At 41.2% G+C, this 23,214-nt stretch overlaps 1 protein-coding gene across 1 annotated transcript in view; it reads right to left on the bottom strand.

Annotated features, from left to right (window-relative positions):
- Window positions 1-23,214, bottom strand: part of MTPN (myotrophin) — a 63,789-nt gene that overhangs the window by 10,031 nt on the left and 30,544 nt on the right. The window contains exons 2-3 of the mRNA XM_024195725.1: window positions 20,824-20,937; window positions 19,645-19,728 (exon numbers count right to left, since the gene is read on the bottom strand). Coding sequence (XP_024051493.1) covers window positions 19,645-19,728; window positions 20,824-20,937 — 198 coding nt within the window. The remainder of the gene's footprint in view (window positions 1-19,644; window positions 19,729-20,823; window positions 20,938-23,214) is intronic.

The following is a 23,214-nucleotide window of genomic DNA, read 5'->3' as shown; positions in this document are numbered from 1 at the left end:
CATTGAAAGATAATGCTGTTTTTAACACCATAAGCCCTTTAATTGTACAACAACAGCTGGAAAATGTGCATATTAAATGTAAGAATAAAACAAGAATGAAGTCATTAAAGCAATAGTAAGACCAAATGCATGTCTTTTATACTTTACAAAGCAACTGCACTTCTGTACCAAAACTAATTATTTTTATGTAGAACAATAAAACTGGTCAAAGTAAAGTGTGGTCAACAGACACAAGACTGACAGTGCAGTTTTCAGGACTGGATAGTATCTGAAAGGCTCTGTAGGACTACCTGAATCCTTTGTAGAGTTTATAATAGGAATCCCTACAAATCTGCATGAACTTTGTCACCTGAAAAGTGCACTGTCTTAGACAAATCTAGGTTGGAGTTTCTGGATGTACAAATATGAAAATATTTGACATTTTATTTTAAGACTAATTAAATTTGAACTAAATATGAATTGATAACTTGAAATGCCTTGAAACGATATGACAACTTGAAAAACACAAGTTATGAAAATTGCAAAATAAATCCCTCAAATAATACCCTTTTCTAATAAAGATAGAGTACTTTTAGAAAAGTGTCATACTGGTGGGACTAGAGACTGAAATTTTCTATATACAGAGAAGGTAGAGCATAGTCAGCAAAAATGGAAATATTGCCATACCATTTTAATATGCCTCCACACTGACCGGGAGGGACTAGTGTACTTCCACCCTCAGTAGTATCTTCAGTCTCCATTCCTACTACGTGTGTTGCTTTTCTGGTGTGACTATGGAGAGGGCCGCTTGCAGGAGAGATTAATCTGTTTTGTATTGAATGCACAACAGCTGAAGATAATGCTTTTGCTGCCCCCAGCACATGGGAAAGCACTATTGGATAGAGGAACAAAGGGTATGTCTACACAGCGAAAAAACAACCCATGACAAAGAGTCTCAGAGCCTGGGTCACCTGACTTGGGCTCGCTGCTAAAATTTGCAGTGTAGATATTTGGGCTCGGACTGGAGCCCAGGCTCTGAGAGCTTGCGAGGGCGAAGGATCTCATAGCGCGGGATCCAGCCCAAGCCCAAAATGTCTACACTGCAATTTTATAGCCCGGAAGCCGGAGTCCCCCAAGCCAGAGTCAGCTGACCCAGGGCAGCTATGCTGTGGGTCTTTTAGTGCAGTGTAGTTGTACCCAAAAAGAATACAGTTACCAAAACCGCAGCCATTCTGTTTGCATGTTGGAAGGAAGCATTGGGGCAGTAATGGTAGCATATATGCATGTCTAAGAGGGAATTTTTAAATATGTTCAAGGGCAGTAGACTTTCAGGATTCCCATGATGCCATACCAAATTACACTTGTGATTTGGATGTTAAAACCTGTGGAGTAGGAATTGGAATACTATCAATTCATTTCATACATTTGAGAGTTTTGTCACAATTCATCTGGGCAAGATTAAAGGGATTTAGCAGTGTGCTTTTATGGCTATCTACATTGACAGTGACATTGACTAAAATGTTTCCTGCACATATAATGTTCTGAGTCAATTTTGCTTAGATTTCAAAACAGTTAAATGTTCTTCAGAACTGGGAGGTTTGAATTTTTGGCAAGGAAATCAAATTTTTAAGTTCTGGCCGAGACCGAGTCCTGAGCTCTTGTTTCTAACTGTGCAGCACCTAGGTAGTGTAAAAGACAATAAAATAAGTTTGCAGGGCAGAAACATTTAGTTTTGTATGTGGGCATAAAAGTATTACTACAATGGAAAGAACACAAATAAAAGATACCATTTGCTTTAAACAGTAAAGTAGGTTCTGAATACATTAATTTGTATTCCAGACTGAAAACAAGATGTTATATGTAAACAAGCTGAGTCAGAGTTTTAGGCTAGAAGGACCACCAGATCATCTAGCCTGACCTCCTGTCTACCACAAGCCACCAACACCATCCAACACCTGCACACTAAAACCAACCGAAATACTAGAATACACTAGCTGGAGATTAACCAAATGGAACTACAAAACAGGGAAGTTTGTTAGTTTTCTCCTTCAGATCTTCTGTACCAATTACAGATGTTCCATCTCTGCTCAACAGATGGAAATTTGATTCAGAGTCGAGATTTGCTTCCACCGAATTAAGAGGGGCAGTGAACGGGGCTGCTCCCACCCAGCTGCCCAGGATCTGTCTGGACTCTGGATGCGGAACTCCCCACCGGGAGCCCGGCTGTGGGGTTCTGAGAGCGGGGTGGGAGGGCAATACCAGGGCTCCCTGCAGCAAGCCTCCGTTCACAGCACCACAGATCCCTGCGGGGAACCTCCAGGCAGCAGCTCGGCTGGAAGCATGGAGTGGGATGGGGAGCCTGGGGGCAGCCAGGCTCTAGCTGGAGCCACCCACCCATCCTGGTGACAGCCTGGCTTTCTTGACAATTTCACAGCTCCAGCACAGAGCCGTTAAATTGACAAGAATGACAGCCAAGAGTCGATGTAAGTAACGCAGTGTCTACACGGACACTGTCGTCCTAACTACACCAACATAAGCCCTACGCCTTTGGTGGAGGTATTATGTCACTGTAGTAGGGCACTTGCAATCGGCAGGAGCAAGGCTGTAGTGTGTACACAGACATAATAGCTGCCTTATATCGACCCAACTCTATAGTGTAGGCCAAGCCCCAGGAGTTGGGACTTTTCCTTCTGAGGAAAACCACTGCCTCCTCATGCATCAAATTTTAAATGACAAAATAAAGTTCAGGATCCAGTTGGATGAAAGAAGCTATATCAAAAACCTTAATTGTTATTCTTACCAAGGCTTCTTTTGTGTCCAAATCACATGTGAATACCTGGAACCTACAAGACAAAGGGATCTGGGCAATGCTGTGTTCTGTGATGCTACAAGAGTGACCTACTGGAGCTGTCCACAAGCTGAAAGGCAGACTTGCAAAGCAATACTCCTTCCCCACTCCCTCTGAGTCAGAGTGCAGAGGGTGATTTATTAACGGTGAAGGAAACTTTTATTTAGAGCACTAATATTGTTTGGCATTTATTAACTGCTTTGTAACTTAGTAGTCACCTAGAACAATTACTGACCTGCAAATTCTTTAAGAGCTCTATGAAAAGCCATTAGACTTACAGTAAGTCCCTTAATTTAAAAAATATACATTGTTGGAGAAATGATTTTTTTGAAGTAATAATCCAAATGGCAGTTCTATTTAAAAAAAAAAAAAAAAAAGATTTAACTTTGTAGCAACAGAGCATGTTGCCCCATGAGACTCACTTTGGTACTGAGTCCCAAGACAGATTACATGAAATGCATCAGAAGTGATCTGCTGGAACTCCAAAGGTCTGAGGATACTTCCTCACCTTCTGGTTAAATCATGGAGTAGCACTGAAGAAAATCAACCTCTTAAAAATCTCGGAAGAAGCTGTTATAGTCCCTCAGATAAATCATCTTTTCTTCTGGTTAGATTAAGTGGAGTGGGGAAGAAAAAACAGGTGCTGTCTAACAAGCCTTGAGGAATTTACTGTATTTAATCCTGTCTCATTTCATCCTTAGACTTTTTTGGGGTAGGTACAGTGTTTTCATGACATGTATACTGTGCCTAGCACAATCCCTAATTGTATTTTAGTAGCTCAGAGGCCTGAAACATTTCACAGATTGTGCTTCCTAATTCTCCACTGATTTAAAACAAAAAAAACCCCAAAAACTGCTTTTATCAAAAATTTTGCCCCAGTTCTGATTCCCCAAACAACTGCAGTATAGTTTTAGTCCATTTTTTCCTTTATTTTTCCAAGCTGAAGTCACACATTACTTCTGCATCAAATTTCTTTCTGCATTCAACAGAAATTAAATGGGTGATTTACAGTATTTCAGTATAACCCTAATTCCATACAATTGAAAAAACAGGTCTTTAAAAAAAAAAACACGTGGGCAAGTTTAGTGCTCACAAGTAAGGGATTTTCGGTGATGGTCTGAACCAAGATTAACTCAAGAAACTGTGTAGGGCTTGTCCATACACTTTTGCCAAGGCACTTCAACCTTACAACCTTATTTGAGCCCTAAGACTTTTGGGGAGTAGAAACATCTTTGAGAAACTGGGATTCAGCCACATGCCCACACAGAAGGAAAAGGCCAAACTAATTTTCAGTTGAGACCCAACTAGGATTTGAAACTGAGCTTTGATAAGTAAACCTATTGGCTATTAATGAACTTTTATGCCTCCAAAACAAGAGGTTTTTTGTTAAATATATGTCAAAGTAGTCAGAAACAGCATTAGGGAGACCAAACTTGCTTGCCAGGGAGTTCATAAGTGTGCACGTCATGACTAGTGTAACTTTATTTATATGCAAATCTAGAGAATTTACCGCACACTTCCTGGCAAAGGAGAAGTACAAAAAAAATTACCCTCTATTGTAGTGATACCCGATTGAGGCTCATGAGCCTCAAGTGGTGCTTTAATGCGTCTCCTGTATCTCTATGCAGCTCATAATATTAAAACACCGATTTAATTATTAACCAATCAGGATGCTTTTACTATGTTATTAACTGACTGTAGTTGATGATAATGATAATAATATTAATATATAATTAACATATAATTATTCTCACAGCAAAATGACTGACCAAGTATTTTAGTATTACTTATATTCTATATAAAAATAATCACTAAATATTTCCCATCATACTGTTTAAATATAGTACTACAGTAAATTAAACAATGAATTCACACTACTGTGGCTCTTTTGGGTAACACTGATCACTAATTTTGCTCCTGACCTTATAAGGTTTGAGTATCGCTGCTCTGTTGGAAGGTTATTTTTAAAATTGCATCTCAGGTCATGTCTTAAACTCATTTGAAAATGAAGTCTCACAGTTAATGTTAGTTGCATACTCGGTCACAAAGGTCTTGCTGTGCCACAAAAGAAAGGATTATTTCAGCAGCCCAACTTTCCTTCTAAATGGGTATGACAAAGTGCTAATTCATTGCGGGAACCCAAGTATGTTGACCCCCAAATTTTGCTCTGCACCTCAGAATGTCAATATTTCACACTCCTACTTTAAAACTTCACATCAGTTATACTACTATCCATTGTTTAGGTATTGGACACTATAAGACCACAATTGCCTTTCGTTAAAATAGGCAAATACAGTTCTATTTTTCCCTAGATACAATTTTTTCAAATCAAAATACTAATTTAGAACATTCTTAGGAGCCTGGCATGAAACAGTGGGACTTGTATCTACTACTCTGATTAGTATTTCCTAGCCAGCTATGCTTTGCTAACAGTTTTGATGGGAAATAACAAGTATATTAAAGAAATAGTTTTGGTAATCCACCATTTTGGTTTTGTACCAGAGAAACTGGCATTCTCCCTCAAACTATCTTTTACTTTTGTAATGGACAGAAAGGAGTTTGCATACATTTAAATGTCCCCCACCAAAGTCTAATTTTTGCCACTTAAATAGTGTTACCATTCGTCCGGATTCCCCCGGACATGTCCGGCTTTTAGAGTTAAAAATAGCGCCCGGGGGGGAAATCTGTAAATGTCCAGACTTCCCCCCGCCCCATGCAGAGCGCGCGCTGCTGACAGGGCAGCCAGCCAGATGGTGCCACTTACATGGGGCTCCGACAGCCAGAGTGAGCCCCTCCTCCTCTCCCCTGCAGCTGAGATCACTTCCTCCCTCCCTGCATTCGCAGATCACCAGCCAGCAGTTCGCACCGGCAGTCTGGAGCTCCTCCCCCTGCTCCTCCTCCCCGGCACGTTGGTCTGAGTGGCAGGGTAAGGGGGCCAGGGGGTCGGAGAAGGGGCAGGGAGGTTCTGGAGAGGGCAGTCAAGAGACAGGGAGCAGGGGGGGGGGAGTGTGGATAAGGTTTTGGGCAGTCAGGGTACAGGTAGGGTCCTAGGGGGACAGTTAGGGTGGGGAGGGGATCTAAGGAGGGGGCAGTTAGGGGACAAGGAACGGGGAGGCTTAGGTAGGGGGTGGGGTTCTGGAGGGCAGTTAGGAGCAGGGGTCACAGGAGGGGGCAGTCAGGGGACAAGGAGCAGGGGGAGGGTTGGGAGTTCTGAGGGGGGCGGGAAGTGGGAGGGAGTCGAAGGGGCAGGGGCGGGGCTAGGGTAGGATGGGGGCGGGGCTCCTCCCGTCCTCTTTTTTGCTTGCTGAAATATGGTAACCCTAACTTAAATCTGTTTTCAAATTGCACAACTAGTTGCAAACCAAGGGGCTAGAAACACTAAAGAGTTAGTGAGTTTTGACCCTTAAAGGTTTTAGGGTTAACACAATTCGGAAGGGTTCTCAGCCCTATCTACCAATAATCCGAAAGAAAATGTTACTTTTGTCCCTCAGGTTCAGCTTGGCAACTTCCTGATGGTTTATCAGTGCTTGTGTTTCAGGTGATTTCAGACAGGCCTGAACCATCGGAAAAAAAGACAACTGATCCGAAAACATTTAATGAACCCAATCTGTCAAAATCATGCCTGAAATAGACTGCAGCCAATCACTATGATTAGCGTGACAGCAATGCCTGAGAACACTCAATCACCTGCAATCTCAAAATTTTCAAAATACACCTCACTTTGTTGCAAGTAATAAATCAAACTGAGCAAATCAATTTCTACTTTTTTGAGAAAAAAAGTCTGAATAGAAACACAGTAGAGTGTTTCCACTGACGCACGAGTTCTAAAGGGCTAAGACTATGAGAAACAGACACCCCTAACTTTTGCAGAAGCATGTGGTTTAGGGAAACCATGTAGAAAGGCAACACAAAGCATGCACTTCAGATGAAGTGTCTCAGTGCCATAAGCCTTGTGCAAGAGTCTTATCAGATTTATACTGAATCACTCACAAATCTCACACTAAATATCAATAGGTTATTTTGTATTTTATTTTGCACATTAAAGAAATGTAAATATCTTGCCTCTTGAATAGATTACATATTACTTAATTATTGATTACATTTGACTTTCATATTACATGAAAATGCTTGTACTTGTATATCATCACTATCTTAAGATATATTGATGTATTAAACCAAAAGTTCAAATACCTTAACCATAAGGCCATGCTTCCATAACACATGAAAAACCTTTTAAGAAGAGCAAAAATGTAAGTCCAAAACTACTATAGTAAATTTTGTTCTACATTTTCATTCCCCCAGGAACTTCAGTGCAACTACATTAGTAGGTCAAAGCCTGAGAGAGAATGCTCCCTCGGAAGCAATGTCAGTACTGTTAAAGAATTGACCAGAAGTTACTCCTGAGGGAATTCTGCACCACTGCACATGTGTAGAATTTATGTCCCCTGTAGATTTCTTTGTTTTTCTGCATAAAAATGACTTTCTGACAGGGAAGCCACAAGAGTGGTCATGGGACCCTCCCCAGCAGCATGTTTCAGGGGCTCAGGGCAGCCGGCAGAGAGGTAAGTCACTGTGGAGCAGGAGGAGGGACTGGGGAATACCCGGATGGTGACTCCTACCCTGCGCCGGGCTCTGCTGCTAGTCCTGGCTGGGCTGGGGAGGACAGGATTTCCTCTTCCCTTGCACAGCCCCAGATTTCTCCCCCGGCTGAAGGAAGCTCTGCAAACTCCCCCTCCACCCTGCTTCCTGCGCCCATCGCCCCTCAGCTGCAGTGGGAGGGATCCCAGCACAGAGAGCTGCTCCCCCATTCAGCCAACCCCCGTGCATCCAGACCCTGTCATACCCAGACCCTCCCGCTGAGCCTCACCCACCCGCACTCAGACCTCCCCTCCTCCCCCATCGATGAGCCCCACTCCCCCTGCACCTGGACCACCCAGAGAAACCACCCGGATCTCCACACCACTGCATCTGGACCCCCCCCACTAAGCCCTCCACACCCAAACACCCCTGCTGAGCTGTAGCCCCCCTACACCCAGACCCCCCGCTGAGCCCTAACCACCTTCACCTGAACCCCCCTCATATAGTCCCCTTACCTGTTACCCCCAGACTCCCCCCCCACTCACCTAACAAGCCACTGTGCATCCAGGATCCCCCTGCACCCAGATCCCCCACTGAGCTGCCCACACCTAGATTGCCCCACAGAGAACCCTCTCAACCCACACCTGGATCCCCCAACACTAAGCTCCTCCACACTTGGATCCTGCCTTTCTGAGCTTACTTGCCCACATCTGGTACACCTGGCATAAAGGGGAGGGCCCTGGGGTGTTTCTGGGGCAGGCCCGGTCCTTGTGCTGTGTCAGGGTTGGGTGCAGCCTAACCGCTGAGTCTGTGTCCCGGGGGGAAGTGCGCAGTGATCTCCTACCTCTGTGCAGCCAGTGCCCTGTGGTCCCCAATGCCATGCTAAGCCTCCATATTTATTTGACAAAAAAAATGCAAATTTTTTCAGAATTTTAAAATACTGTGCGCATCATTTTTATTTTTTGGCACAGAATGCCCTCAGGAATAAGCAGCAGCAATCACAGCAGCATTTAAAGTGGCATACTTGACTAATTGCCAGCTACATCTTTTTGCTCCCAGAAAGTTCTACTTATACCCCACTTGAAATTCCACTGAGCATTTCAAGTCCATAAAGATACAAGTTCAGCAAAATTTCAAGCATCTAGTTTATTGATGGTTACTCTCCAAGGCCAATCAAATGCTGCAAATTGCTTTTCCATTCTTACCAGGGCCAACACACAATTCCAGAGATGGCTTAAACTTTATGCATATGAATAGATTCTAAAAAGAAACAATGTAGAGTTAAGGATGTATGCACTCAATGCTCTATTCTCTTTGTATCTTTCCTGAATATGGGTATTCAACACCCAACGCTTAAACGTTAGAAAACCAAGAAATGCAAAGTTAAGACAGCATTTTCCCCACACCAATTGGCAACCTGAACTCTGTTTACAAAGTTTCTTGGTGAATTCTACAGATCAGAAGGCAATTCCCCACCTGTCCAGGCCCTGGAAGTAACTCCCCTCCTGAAGGTAGGGCCTGTCTGATGAGCCTGTCAGACAGGTAATTCCACTACTGGTAATCTTCAGGTAGATCATAGTCAGGGGAATCAGAGAAGTCAGATTTGGCACTTCAGCTCCTGTAACAGTTTTAAGTAAACTGGAAGGGGAGTGGAAGGTGAGGACTTCCTGTTAACTGCCTCAGAAACAGCTATTCTGACTCAGGCAGCTTGCCAAGCCTGGTGAATCACAGCTGGTTAGCTAGTTGGAGCCGCTGCAAATGCAGCTAGAAGTGCCACAAGTCAGCTCTGCCTCCCTGCCACCTCTCCCTTCCCAAAACACATCAGGGACCAGGAGTGCTGGTAGGGAAAGAGTTTTCAGTTCTGTTCCTCTTGCAACAGCTCACAGTGTGGTTTATCAGCTAAGATTTTTCCTATAAAAGGAAAATGTAAATAATTAAATATGTAATCTAAGGGACAAGACATTTACTTTGCTTGAATGTTAAAAAAAAGAATCCAAAAGGCTCTAGTGATTTTGTAGTGTCTAAATGGATAGAGCCCTTCACAGATATCCATGGATTTGCAGGGCTCTATGGGATTCTGATAAGGGCAATGGACCATCTGAGGCCCTTCACATCTCAAATTTGATGAGGATGATTGCCTTCTAATCTTGCTTAGAATCTCCACCTCCACCAACAGTTGCAGCAGGGAGGTGACTGAAGACTCAGGGCTAAGAGAGCTGAGTTCCAGGAACACTACAGAAGGGGCCCCTTGACTGCACCTCCAATATTGCTTACCCATCTGTCCCCTCCCCTCTTTCCTCCAACCACTTCCCTCAGTCAGATGAGCCAACTCTGGTACATCAAACAGGGACTTAACTGAATTACAGAAAGTCTGTTAACTTGGGCAGCTGAACTGTTAACTACTCTCCTGTCAAGAGTTTCAAGACCAGCACCCCTTTCTGTACCTATGTACCCTGGTAGGTTTGGAGCAGGCAAGGAGCTGTGCCAAAGCCGTGAATAAAGCTATCAGTTCAGCTGAGTAGGGACTGCCGGTGATCCATGGGTGAATAACTAGTAGTCCACTGTTCCAAAGGTAACAAATTATTGACCTTTACAGTACCATGTACTAGAGAGTCAAATGAAGTCTTCTCTCAATTGTCATTTTTAATCTCTAGAATCTTACAAAAAAGTTCCAGCTATTAAAAAACATTTAAAATGTGCTTTATCTCACAAAAGACTGTTTAAATTACTTGGAATTTCCCCCATAAATTCTGCCCTAGCTCTTAACTTACACAGCTTTTGGGGCAGATTTTGTGTGGGGGGGGGGAAGGAAGGTGAGAGGGGTTGGAGGTGGATTTTAGAGAGTGGAAAATTTTGCTTTTAATGGAAACTTAGCCACAATCTTTTCCTGTGGATCTGCCACCAGCCACTCCATAAAAACACAGCTTCTTAAGATAACCATGCCTATCTGCAAGTCTTATGACAGTTATAGTATTTTTCTGGGATGTAGTACTATGGTTTCAGCTGTCAGCACTACCTCCAATTTATTATTATTATTAGGAAGTCAGTCTCCTCAGCAAGTGATACACAAAATAATTGTACTATGGGCTTATAAAACAAACTAAAAATCTAGTCTGCAGGCTGCAGCTCTACACACTGTCAAGTTTCTTCTGTTGTCTCCCAGGGCACACGTTCTTATATAAGGAATAGGTATTACTTATTGAGTGGTTAACTGTCCAGTTTAAAAAAAAAAAAAAAAAAGAGAATCCTATAGAACATTAAGTTAAAACCAATTAAATAAAAAGTTTTAAATAAACTTTCGTTCCTCCTCTCCTTCACCTACCCAGAAACAAACAAACAAAAAAATGTTCACTAACTGATCACTTATGTCCCCATCATATTGAGTTGCAGAGTTTTAAAGTTCAATCGGGTTCCCAGATGCTTTAGGTCCATCACTGACTGAGGGAGAACTTTCACTACTAAAAAACAAAAACATTTAACATTAAAAACTCTTATGTCACTGACTTTACAGACTTTTTTCAGAGCAAGATTTTAGCTTCCTCTTGGGTATTTACTCCTTTATCCTTTGTAGGAGCAATTCAGTAAGATAGCTTATCTAATCAAGATGCTCTTTTGGAAAAGTTGTTTCTTCTTTTTTTTTTTTTTTTTTAAATGTTTTCCATGACTGAAATCGGACCAGCGTACAGAACAGTTTAAGTCAGCAATTTGCTCAATTCAATCTGGAATCAGAAACCATGTTACAACCATATAGCATTAAGTTATAGGCATAGCAAGCAGACTTCTGCCTATGTAAAAAGTGCAGTAGACCACAGGACCAGTGCTGGCCTTAGAATTTTAAGGAGGGCCAGGAAAATGATTCTCTTGCAGCAGATGAGAGGAAAGAAATGGAGCCCCTTATTTAACTGGAAGAGAGGACAAAGCAGAGCCAGCAGTGGGCCTCTAGGTAGGTAAATGTCCAATAGAAATTTTTAATCTGGGTTAGCCATCTTTAAAACTTGGTACACTATTATATTGCCCTTGCCACCTAAAGTATATGAGGTGAGCCGAGAGCTACATCATTAGCATTTAGCACAGTCAATGAGGTAAGCTTTTTTTTAAAAAAGTGTTTTTTGCAGTAACTAGTATTTTAGTTATGTTGTCTTGCACATGCGTTAACCCTATTTACATTCAGCTCACTGTAATATTTTGTTCATCTAACAATAGGAGCTGATAGTACTGGACAGTTGCTAGGTAAATTTCACACACAGCAGTACCACTCAATTCTGATTTACAGCTTCTGTAGATTATTCTTATCTATTTTGTCTCTCCAGGGTTATACTGAGTTTTGCCAAGATACGTGATGGCTTTAAAGGAGTACACCATGTCTAATCAGGCAAAGTTTAAACTGCAGACTCTCATACATTACCCGCTAAAGAAACTGTACATTGCATAATATTGTCATTAAAAAAATGCATGAAAGTTTTAAAGGGCTGGGTTGAAAACCAGCAAGAGGTAGGAAATTCAGAGGGAAGAATTAAGTTTCACTTACAATCCTCCATCTTCCCCCTTGTGTCCAAGTATTGAAGGCAATACCAAACAATTCTTTGTACCTGTCTTTTTGACCCCAACAAGGCAGGTGAGGGTTAAACATTCAGCCTCAAGTCAGTTTCCCTGATTTATCTTATTAATGCCAGATGCCTCCAGAAGATGAATTAATGGACAGATGTCCATGTTGTAAGTGTTCAAAAGGGACTAGATCCAAAAACTAAGTCAGCATTCACCTGATTTTAGGAGTTGGGGGAAAAAAAGAAAAAGAAAAAAAAAAAACCAAAAAAGACTGCTAGTGAGAGCCAACACGAACTGGACAATTTGGAGAAAGCCTATTTTAACAGAGGCCAAATAAAAATTCTAATTAACACTGTATTGGAAGCAGTCATCTATGATGTACAGGAATTTTTACATCTGTGTATGCCACAGACAAGCTCAGATACATAGCTAAATATTACAGGTAAACCCCAATTAGATGTCAGAGTTATGTCTACACATGTAGGTTGCAATACAAATTTTACAGAAGTTTCAATTATGAGGGACAAGATAGTTTTGGATAACCCTGCATTTACATTGGGATTTACCTGCATACACTAACTACAAACTTTGCAAGGCTCAAGGCTTCTTTTGATGTCTCCCAATGTTGCGACACTGTAGTTTGATTAACTGTGAAGTATTAAAAACCAAATGGTCCAGAATTTCTTTGTCCTGCAATTTCAAGAGGCTGTCAACGTTTTTGCAGTTACAATCTCATCTTGATGGATCACAGCTAGAAAGCTTCTTGCTTCAATGGACCTTAACTTCTTCCATACATTTAGTAGCCTATGTGAATAAGTTGTGCCTAAATGCTTTTACTGCTTCCAAATAGAGTAATCTTTAAAATGGAGTTTTTATGCTCTGTGTAAGAGCAAACAGTTTTCCTGCATCAGTTAAATCATTCTCCTCCAGAATTTTTAAAGCTTTTCATTACTGTAGGTCACCTTGACTAAGCTTAACTTTCTTCTTTATAACTGCACTTTCATACTAGCATACATTTTGCACTCACTCTTTGCACAGTTCTTGGTGCACAGAAAGGTCTTCTCAGAGTCTTATATAAAAAGTAATGTACTGACACAGTAAAAATCTCAGGTTTTAAATAAAATCTTTAGTATCCACATCCTGCAGCAAGTGGTAGAAAATTAATTGGTATGGGGGCATTTATGGTTCACATGCTTCAGCACCTTTCCACATACAAGATACTTCATAGTTATTATTCACTTGGATTCCTTATTCTGCTTTAATTACCATAATTCAGTTACAGGTATGAAAGTGATCTCTATTCTTCTTGCTTCACTAAACTGTTAAGTCCTTTTACTTATATCAACTATCCACTTAGACACATTATTAAATGCAAAAATATTAAAGTTATGCAATGTTAAGGTAGCACAGCTCAGAGCAAAGAAGTCATGAAGTGCATAAGTGAACATTTTAGAATTTCCTCATCTTGAATAAAAATAAACATTATTTAACAAGGTAGTTAAGTTCTGATCCTCTCCCCTCCAATTTTGTATTTGACAATAGGGCTGACATTGAATGTGTGTGGAGAAAGGGATAGGGCATAGCAAGTTCTAGGAATTGAGTCAACTGGGTTTCAAAAATCAAGCAAAAGAAGAGATGTTTTCAACCTGAATAGGCAACATGCTGAGACAGTGGAGGGTGCAGTTAAAATGGTATCTTTCGTAGCAGCAGGATTACTAAATTTATGGCGAACTGGTCCAGAAGGCAAATCTGTCACTGTTGTTTACCAGTCCTGCTACAAGTTTACTGGTCTTCCAGCTGACATTTATAGTATTCTGGAAGAATCATCACCCATTAGGGTTATCTGGGATAGTATCAAAGGTTTTATCCCTTTTGTAAAGTAGTGGTAAAAAGGAGGTCAAAAATCCTTTTTTGTGATAAAATATTCAGTATTAGATATTACTTAGAAGAAAAAGATAGAAACACTGAGTACTGCTGCTGTTTCCTCCCAGCCTTGATGCATGAAAATCTGTACTTGAGCAGCTGGGAGATAAATCTAACTTTCAGCTGGGACCTAACTGCCTTCAGCTCACCCAAGGAAAAGGAATCAGTTAATTACATAGGTTTACCAGACAGATTCATTTTTTGTGAAAATGTTCTCCTATGTTCAAACTGACAGCTGAAAAAGAGGCCCTCTACCTCAAAAGCTAACCTTATTTCTATTTCCCACAGAATAACAGGTTCTGAACGCCACTTGTATAGCTACCTATTGGCCCCTTGTATCAAATGTTCTGTCAAAGCTATGAAGACAGGGTAGAATGGATTCCCTCCTATCGTAAACTCCCCCCCCTCACACACACAAATACTCTAAATCTATGTCTTTACTATATTTGGAATTATGAAAGCGCTTTTACTTTCTTTCTGCAACATTACTTCACTATATTTGCAGAGGCAGTTAAATACAACTCCAGCTCAGAATCCTGAAAGGTTTGATGGTAGGGACACAGGAGAATCAATATCAAAGGATCTCTTTTGCAGGAGGAAATATTACACAACCAAAATAAAAGTTGATTTTGTTATGAACGTGACAGTCTTGTTTAGCCACATACAAAAGTATAAAGCTAAGGAGTCAGTCCTCTGTGGGCTTTGATGTGAAGTCTTTTAGAAGTGTTTCAAAATAAACTTAAAGCACACAGTGTCAGATTCAGCCATCATTAAGCTGGAAACTCTGCTTTGCACACTCTAAACCCCATTATGAAGAAGTCTCTCCCATTTCACAACTCCTATATATTCTTGATTCTCTGCTTGATCTCTATATAGCCTGTTAAATGGCCTTCCATCCTCCAGTCAATTTTTAAAATATAAATTATTTAGTTTTAAGTTAGTCACATGCAGACTTTACTACATTAAGATCGTTTCACAGTTTAAGTAACTACACTTCAAGATCATGTGTAATTCAGACCATGGAACAGACAAAGCATGGCATTATGTCACTTGGACGAGGGTCCTAAGCTGTTTAATACATTGAACAGGTCTGTCTTATCACGGAGAACACCGCCTCAGACATTTAACTGATCTGGTCAGAAAATTCAACTACAGCTGAGTCCCAGTAAATGCAACATTTGAATCCATTGCTTCCATTGGTATTGGTTAATTGAGGGAAGTGGGAACAGTGGCAACACTAAACTATGCCTGAAGAACTAGAAAACTGGTGCTACTTTCCCTGAATTAATCAGTTGTCTTGGGCTTGTTTATTAGAATGTAAGCATTTCAAACAGAGACAGAAAAAGCCAGAAAAATCTGAGGTGGATTCTGTGTATTGGAAAGCATACTATTTAAGACATTTGGTCATAAAATATGAAGTTCTTTTAAGTCATGAGCTAACGCTGGCTGATGAAAACCAGTGTCTACATTGTGTTTGGCAAAACACAGCACTGTAAACTTTGGTGAATGAGTTTCATGGTAAACTTGCTGTTTACACAAAGGTGGTACTGCAGATTTGTAATTAATCTGGAGGTACACATACAGGATTGTAACAGCATTATGGTCATATCCAGCTTTTAGGTTATCTGTCACTGTGTAAGAACTGGTTGACATTTGCCTTCAGGACTAAGCATATAGTCAGAACTCTATCATACACCAGGTGGACAGTGATATATTTATGAAAAAGCCTGACTCAGACAACAGCGAGGGTCAATGTTTAACTTGGATAAAATGCACCTGAAGCTTTTGGCTAATTAAGGACAATCTCACAGCCCTTCCAGAATCATAGTAATGCAGGGCTGGAAGGGACCTCAAAAAATCATCATGATCCTGCCTCAGCTCAGGCTGGACAAGTAAACAGACCATCCCTGACAGGTTTTTGTCTAAACCTGTTCTTAAAAATCCCCATTGGTGAGGCTTCCACAACCTACTTTGGAAGTCTATTTTAGAGACCAACTACCCTTTAGTCAGAAAGTTTTCCTAATATCTAACCTAAGTCTCCCTTGCTGAAGATTAAGCTGATTACTTCTTATCCGATCTTTAGAGGACATGGAGATCAACCAATCACAATCCTCTTTATAACAACCCTTAACATATTTGAAGACTTATCAGATTTCCCCCCCTCATTCTCCTTTTCTCAAAAGGAAACATCCCCAGTTTTTAATTATTTCTCACAGGTCAGGTTTCTGAAATTTTATTATTTTTGTTGCTCTCCTCTGGACTGGACACAATACTCCAGCTGAGGTCTCACCTGTGCCAAGTAGAGTGGGACAATTACCTTCCACGTCTCACATACAACATTCTTGTCAATGCACTTCAGAATAATAATAGCCTTTTTCACAACTGCATCATACTGACGACTCAAATTGCAAATGACTATAAACCACCAGATCCTTTTTTGCAGTACTGCCCCCTAGCTAGTTGTCCCCATTTTGGAGTTAGGTATTTGATTTTTCCTTCCTAAGTATAGTACTTTGCACTTGTTTTTAATGAATTTCATCTTGTTGAATTCAAACTAATCCTCCAATTTGTCACATTTGTTTTGAATTCTAATCCTGTCCTCCGAGGTGCTTGCAACCCCTCCCAAATTTGTGTCTTCTGAAGATTTTAAGGATACTCTCCACTCCATCATCCAAGTCTAATGAAAATATTGAATAGTAGCAGACCCAGGACTGAACCCTGCAGAACCCCAATAGAGATGCTCTCCCAGTTTGACAGCGAACCATTGATAACTACTCTGAGTACCATCTTTCAACCTGTTCTACACCCACCTTATAGTAATTTCATCTAGACTACATTTCCCTAACTTGTATATGAGAAATGCTATAGTACTTCACCACATCAGAACAGTTTAAAAAGGAAATTAACTTGGCAGAACTACTGTGATAAAAAACAAAGACATGTAGTCTTAATATTCATGTACTCTTTTAGAATTCATATTTCATTAGCTATGATCATACTAAATTTTTTCATTTCCAGTAGTTACTTTACCTTTTCTTGGAAAAAAAGCAGTTGGTAATCTAAATTAGAAGCAATATATATTCCATGCAGAATCCTTTAACACTTATTTTTAATTAGTTTGTGAATAACCCATTAAGAGTTCTACTGCCTGGGCCAGGAAAGTCCTAACCATAATAGTTTGACCTATATACACACTCGTGGAGAATTTACAATGTTAAATTGAAATTTACTTCTGAGGGCATTCTGCACCAAAAAATTTAAAATTCTGCAAGCTTTATTTGTCAATGAATAAATGCGCAGGCTCCAGCATGGCAGTGGGGAGCAGAGGCCACTGGTTGTACAAAGGTGGGAGATTACCCTGCAGCCTCCCCACCCCCACGACATGGACTCAGTGGTGAGACTGCACCTGACCCTGACACAGCACAAGGCCTGGGCTTACCCCAGGAACACCCTGGGGCCTTGCTCCTCTGTGCCAGGTGCACTAGGTGAGGGGCAGGCAGGATCCAAGTGTGCAGGGGCTCAGTGGGGGGGATCCAGGTGTGGGGTGAGAGGATTCTGTGTGGGATAATCTGGGTGCAGGCAGCTCAGTGGGGGAGATCTAGGTGTGGGGGGAATCTAGATGCAGAGGCTTGTGTGTGGGGGGGGGGGGGGGGGGTTCCAGGTGTAGGGGCAATGGGACTCTACTGGGGCTTCCAGGTGAAAGTGGTTGGGCATCAGCGGAGGGGTGCTTGGTGGGGTGGTGGTCAGGGGTGTAGGGATCTGGATGTGGGGGCTCAGGGTGCTCCAGGGGCTGAGGTTTGTCAGGGTGGGGGTATGAGTGCAGACAGCTCAGGGGGTGGTGGTCTGGGTGCAGGGGTGGGGGTCTGGAGGCCAGGGGTCTGGGTACAGAGGGGCTCTAGATGCAGGGGTTGAGATTCAGTGGGGTGGGTTTTGGTATGGAGGGCTAGGGGGGTTCTGGGTTTACAAGGTGATACTTGGCATGGGTGTCTGGGTATGGGAGGTCTGGATGCATGGGGTTGGGTGGATGGGGGAGCAGCTCCCTGTACAGTGAGTCCTACCCCTGCAGCAGAGGAGCAATGGAGGCAGGAAGCAGGAGAGGATGCTGAGCTTCCTGCAGCTGGGGGAGGTTTTTGGGGGTGGGTCTGACATAGCCACTCTTGCAGGGGAAGAGGAAATCCCGTCCTCCCCTGGCTCCAGCCCAGCAGGACTAGCAGCTGATCCTGCTCAGGGTAGGAGCCACTAGGTGCGATGTCCCTAGCCTTGCAGTGATTTACCTCTCTGCCGGCTGCTCTGGGTGCCTGAAACAATGTATCAGCACAGCGTGGGAGTGGTGCGTAACTGCTCTTGCAGCTTTCCTATGCATCCCTGTCAGAAAGTCATTTTTCTGCAGGAAAGCAAAGAAATCTGTGGGGGACAAGAATTCTGTGCACAAGCAGTGGCGCAGATTTCCCCCAGGAGAAGAAATTGTATAGTGAGATGCTGCAAATAAGCATTAAGCAAAACTGTAAACCAGGGTATGTAGTGGGATTAAGATTAAAAAAAGAATATATGCTGCTGGGTGCACAGAAACACAGGAGCTTAGACTCCTGAATGGAAGGTCCACCCAGATTGCCTGTTTGGAACTTTGGGGGTTTTGAATTTGAAGGATTGTCGGTTGGCTCCTGGAGAAGATGGATCACAGAGCGGGTGGGGAGCTGGACTGTGATCAGGAAAGAAAGCACTGCTGGGCTCTTATAAGATTAGGCTTTCCCTAGTGGAGTAAATAGTAGAAGGGTTAGTGAAAGCTATTGTGTTTAACCAAAATAATTACAAATTTCAAATCCAGAAGTTGAAGGTGGAATTAACTGGTGGGGTTTTGAAGAGATCTGCAGGGCTCTCAAAGTAGAGTTAGGAAAAGCAACCAAGATCCCCTGATATTTTACAGGCATGTGTCCTGAGAGGAAGCTAAAGGGTAAAAAGTTGAACAAGTGTTGAACAAGGTATGCACCAGGAAGGGGGAAGATCATACTAGCACTGTATTTTGAGATTTCATTCATTAAGTTAGTATCAGGAATACACTTAAATGCATAAATTAAGATTGCTCTAATAGTTTCTGAAAGTGCATCAGTTCTGTAATAATAAAGTTACAGAAACTGTAGGATGTCAGCAAAGAGACTAAGCCTGACAGTACATCTACACTTACAAGTCATTCAACTGAGAAAGTTGTACTCCATTTTGACAGTGATCTTAAAGGTTCAGTAAAATCACTTCTCATTATAACTAAATTCTACTGACTAAACAGATTTTCTATTTCTATTGCAACCAATACAGACTGTGGGGCTCTGGGTTCTGGATAACAATGCCCAAATAAGAGTAGGGAGATCAAAAGACATTTCAGAATTAAAAATAGTTAGAAAAGGGAAATTTTTAAACAGGACTTTTCCCCGGTCACCCTTCCAGCAAATATGCTGGACTCTGAAAAAGCAACCAAGTGTTGCATCTACCAAAATACGGATTGCCAAATGGTAGTCTTACATAAAATGAGCAGACATAACCACTCCTTTTTTTTAACCTGCTCCCTTGGCCCACGTGCAGCAAGTCAGCAGCAGCAGCACCAAATGTTGGTTTCTGCATAATGAAGTGCCAGCCACTGGCCTGATGACATGAATGACTATCCTGTTCAGTTATTTTGAACTTACTTGATCCACCTTGTTATTGTTAAAGTCAGAGTACTGAACTTCATCAATGGGCAAGTTATAAGCGCTAGTACTGGGTAAACATTTAAGTCTCACCTTTGACAGAAGCAATTTCACACAAGTGACATGACCCTCATAGACTGCTGATAGGAGTGGTGTGATATGATGTTTATCTGGAGCCTGTAAAGACAGGAACCACGACAATTATTGAAGCACAAGTTCACACTTGTATTTAAAAAGGTTACACTTCAGCCTTTATGGTATGTACATTGGTTTTCACTATAATGAAAAGTTAACAAAAAACCTAACCATTTTTCAGTGTACCCACCCTCCTGAACAAAACAAAACAAAAGCCAGGAATTTCAAAGTTACTGTTTTAAAAAGATTTTCCTGTTGCAGACTGATAACTTTCTGGAAAGCTTTCTTGGCTCATATCTCCACAACAGCTTGGCTACAACACACCAAGTTTGTTTTATTCGCCTTGCTGGAAAGTCCGTTTAGTTTAGTTTTGGTTTTTTTCTGGGGTGGAAGGGTGGAAGGGGAATAGTTAAAGCGATATTAATGCCATATTATCCAGAATAGCTACAGGTTCAGAGCAAGATGTAACAGAAATAAAAGGAAAACAGAAGAGAGAACACAAGTGAAAAGGAAGTGTCCACCTCTCCCCAATGCAAGGAAGCAAAGAAGAGAGACTTGTAAGTTAAGTCCTTAACTGGTCAATTCCAAACAAGTTTCTAAAGTTTGGGGGTTTTAAAGTGTGTAGAATTATTGATGTGTACTGTTTACAGGTGCTAGCTGTAGTCCTCACAAACCTCTGGGTGAATTGGAGAGAAAAGTTTGCCTTAGTTGCCACTCTGTCATAACTTAAGTTTAAACAAGAATCGTCTCCCAATATAGCAATGTATAACAACTTCACAGTATCTTAAACTCTCAAAAAGGCCAGATGTGACTGCTGAGTCCTGGTTTTCACTGACCAGACTTAATCTGTATTTTTAATGGAAACTAGCAAACGGAACTTGATTTCTGGCCTGTGTGTAATTTACATGCTATAAAATTAATATGTAAACCTGAGTTTAAGCTTCAAGCCTGTTTTGTTCTTAAAACCTTTCACTCAGTGATCTCTCAATTACATGAAATTGATACATTTCATTTGATACATTTGCCCCAGTCTTTCACAATGAGTCTTTCACAAAAAGCTCTTTACACATCTAACCCAAACAATTACACAAGGCACACAACGTAAGTCAAAGTTTTCCTGCAATTTCCTAAACATACATTAATATCAGCTCCTTTTAATAGCAGAAATTCCAGAATCTCAAGCTGCCCACAATCTGCTGCATAGTGAAGAGGTTTCCTCCCACCTTCCAGTGTTCGGTTGACATCTTCACCCTTATAAAAAACAAAGTAAAACACGTTAGATTTCCTTATTTATGCAATATCCTTTAAAATAGAAACAGAAGGTCCAACATCTCAGATACACTGAACAATTCACTTGCCCCCAACCCCGCAAACATTAAGTTACTACTTAAGAAAAAACCCAAGAGACTGGGGTCTTGCACTTTTTCAGATGCAGAGATTTTTCAGATGCATTCCAGAGATTGCCTTGCAGTCTACCTCCCCTCTCATGATTGAGCAACATCTATATGTCAAATACAGCAATTGCTTACTTAGGAAGTTAAGTATTGAGTATTTTTAGACAGACTTAATCCAATAAATGTTTGTTCTCTGAAGAAAGATGGAGATAAAATGTGAGACTGCCACCTCCCTTTGCTCCCCTCCCTCTGCACATATTTTCATGCAGCTTGATTCCCTTTTCCTCTAAACCAACTGTGCAGCCTTCTAACCCTACTGCACATGCTGCTTAGCTGCCTCATTTTCTCCTCCTCTGGGCATTCTTCTGTTGGTGGATGGCAGCTACAGTAACAGCCAAGAATGGCTCTTATTTCCACCCCCTTTTCCTTTCATATGGCAGCTGCCATACCAATCACCCTCACTAACCAATAGAGATAGTGAGGCTAACTTGTTCTGCTTGTTTCTAGCAGCTTTCACAGGTCTCTTTACAATGAGGAGACTGGACACCTTTAGAAGAGAGTCAGAATGATATGATCAGCGCCAATCTAAAACCTAAATGGCAGTTTTTGAAATACATTTCATTTTCTGTAAACTTAAGGATGTACTGAAAACAGCCAACCAAATCAGGGTGAAGAAAAAGGGATAATTAATGCTACTCCTTTAACAGGACCAAGGTAAGTATTCACCTGTGAATTCACTAGATAAACAAAATAAAAAACTAATTATTGCAATATACCAGTTGTATTTCCCTCAGCCGATGTACACCATCCAAAATAAAACCAGGTCATTGTCACCTAGCAACAACTGAAAGCTTTAGACTCTGAACACTGACAGGTACCATGTGTTAAGTGAATCAGTGTGCAAATGAATTTAGCACTTGAGGGAAGATGCTGGTTTTTACAGCCTTGCTGCATATATCCTTCAGGTGTTCACAAAAAGATACTTCAAAAGCAGCAGCAATTCAAGGTTCCATCAAAATTCCCTGCCAGTCTCTACTCCCACCATGCAAATCTCATGAAGTTCACAAAAGCATGCCCCAACTTGCTCCGCTTCCAGCAGAAGGCTGCTGGACCTCATCACCACCACCACACTGGCCTGGGAGTTCCAGAGATCAAGTTAAATACATTGCTTTGTCACTAATTTGAAGCTGTATTTAAATTCACGAGTTGATCAAAATTTCTAACTCAAATATTAACTAAAACTTTGGTTCTGTACATTAACTCTCACTCATGGGGAGTCCAGCAAACAAAATTCTCATTCTTGGGAAGTTTTGGTTACAGAGTGGCAAACAAAAGAGTTGTCTGAAACAAACTATTTTTAGAGAGTTATTTCTGAACCCTTTGCCAAATTTGCTTGGAATTTCGTAAAATAAGTTCTACTTCTGTCCCAGTTTTCTCATTTTAAAGCCAACATAATTTGTAAATTTTAAAAGAAGGCCAAAATTGGGCTTGTAATGGAACCAGTAGCAACCTTACCTATGGACACCTGATGCTGTGCCATAATTATAGCTGGAGTATTCTGGACACATGTATCTTCAGGCACTCTAAACTGATTGTTTATGGATAAAGTAAGAGTGCACTTTATACTCAAAGTACGAGACAAGGATATTTTCTCCTCCCTTATCTTTCCCTTGGAAAGTTTAGGCAACTAGCTTCATGAATAATCATTACCCTGGATATGTCAATGGCTTAGTAAGTTCCATAGTTAATACAAATTAGCCAGACTGCTGCCAGTTTTGGCTAGCTCAGCATAAATATTCATTGTCAAAGATATGCAAATAACTAGGATCCTCCAAAACAGAGAAAGCTAAGCTCTGTCCATCCACCTCTCTCTCTCTCTCATTCCATTATAAAACAATGTAGGGAATGCCTTTGTATTTTTGGCAGTAACTTTGTATTTGGAGTAACTTTGGAAGAGGCTAATTTGGGATAAGATACTTTTTCAGCAATGACAACTTCTACACATGTAGTTGATCAGGAACAAATAATCCGATATAACTCCACTTTGTAGGCGAACGCTAGATTAGAGCTGATATTACCCACATAAATTTAACTATCAATGGTAGCACAAATTGTACATTGTTGTACCACACCC

This window comes from Terrapene carolina, unplaced genomic scaffold (assembly GCF_002925995.2).
Source record: "Terrapene carolina triunguis isolate 2854851 unplaced genomic scaffold, T_m_triunguis-2.0 Scaffold247, whole genome shotgun sequence".
In the NCBI taxonomy this organism is placed as follows: domain Eukaryota; kingdom Metazoa; phylum Chordata; order Testudines; family Emydidae; genus Terrapene; species Terrapene triunguis.
The sequence above is the reverse complement of the archived record's forward strand: the minus strand, read 5'-3'. Positions and strand labels throughout refer to the sequence as shown.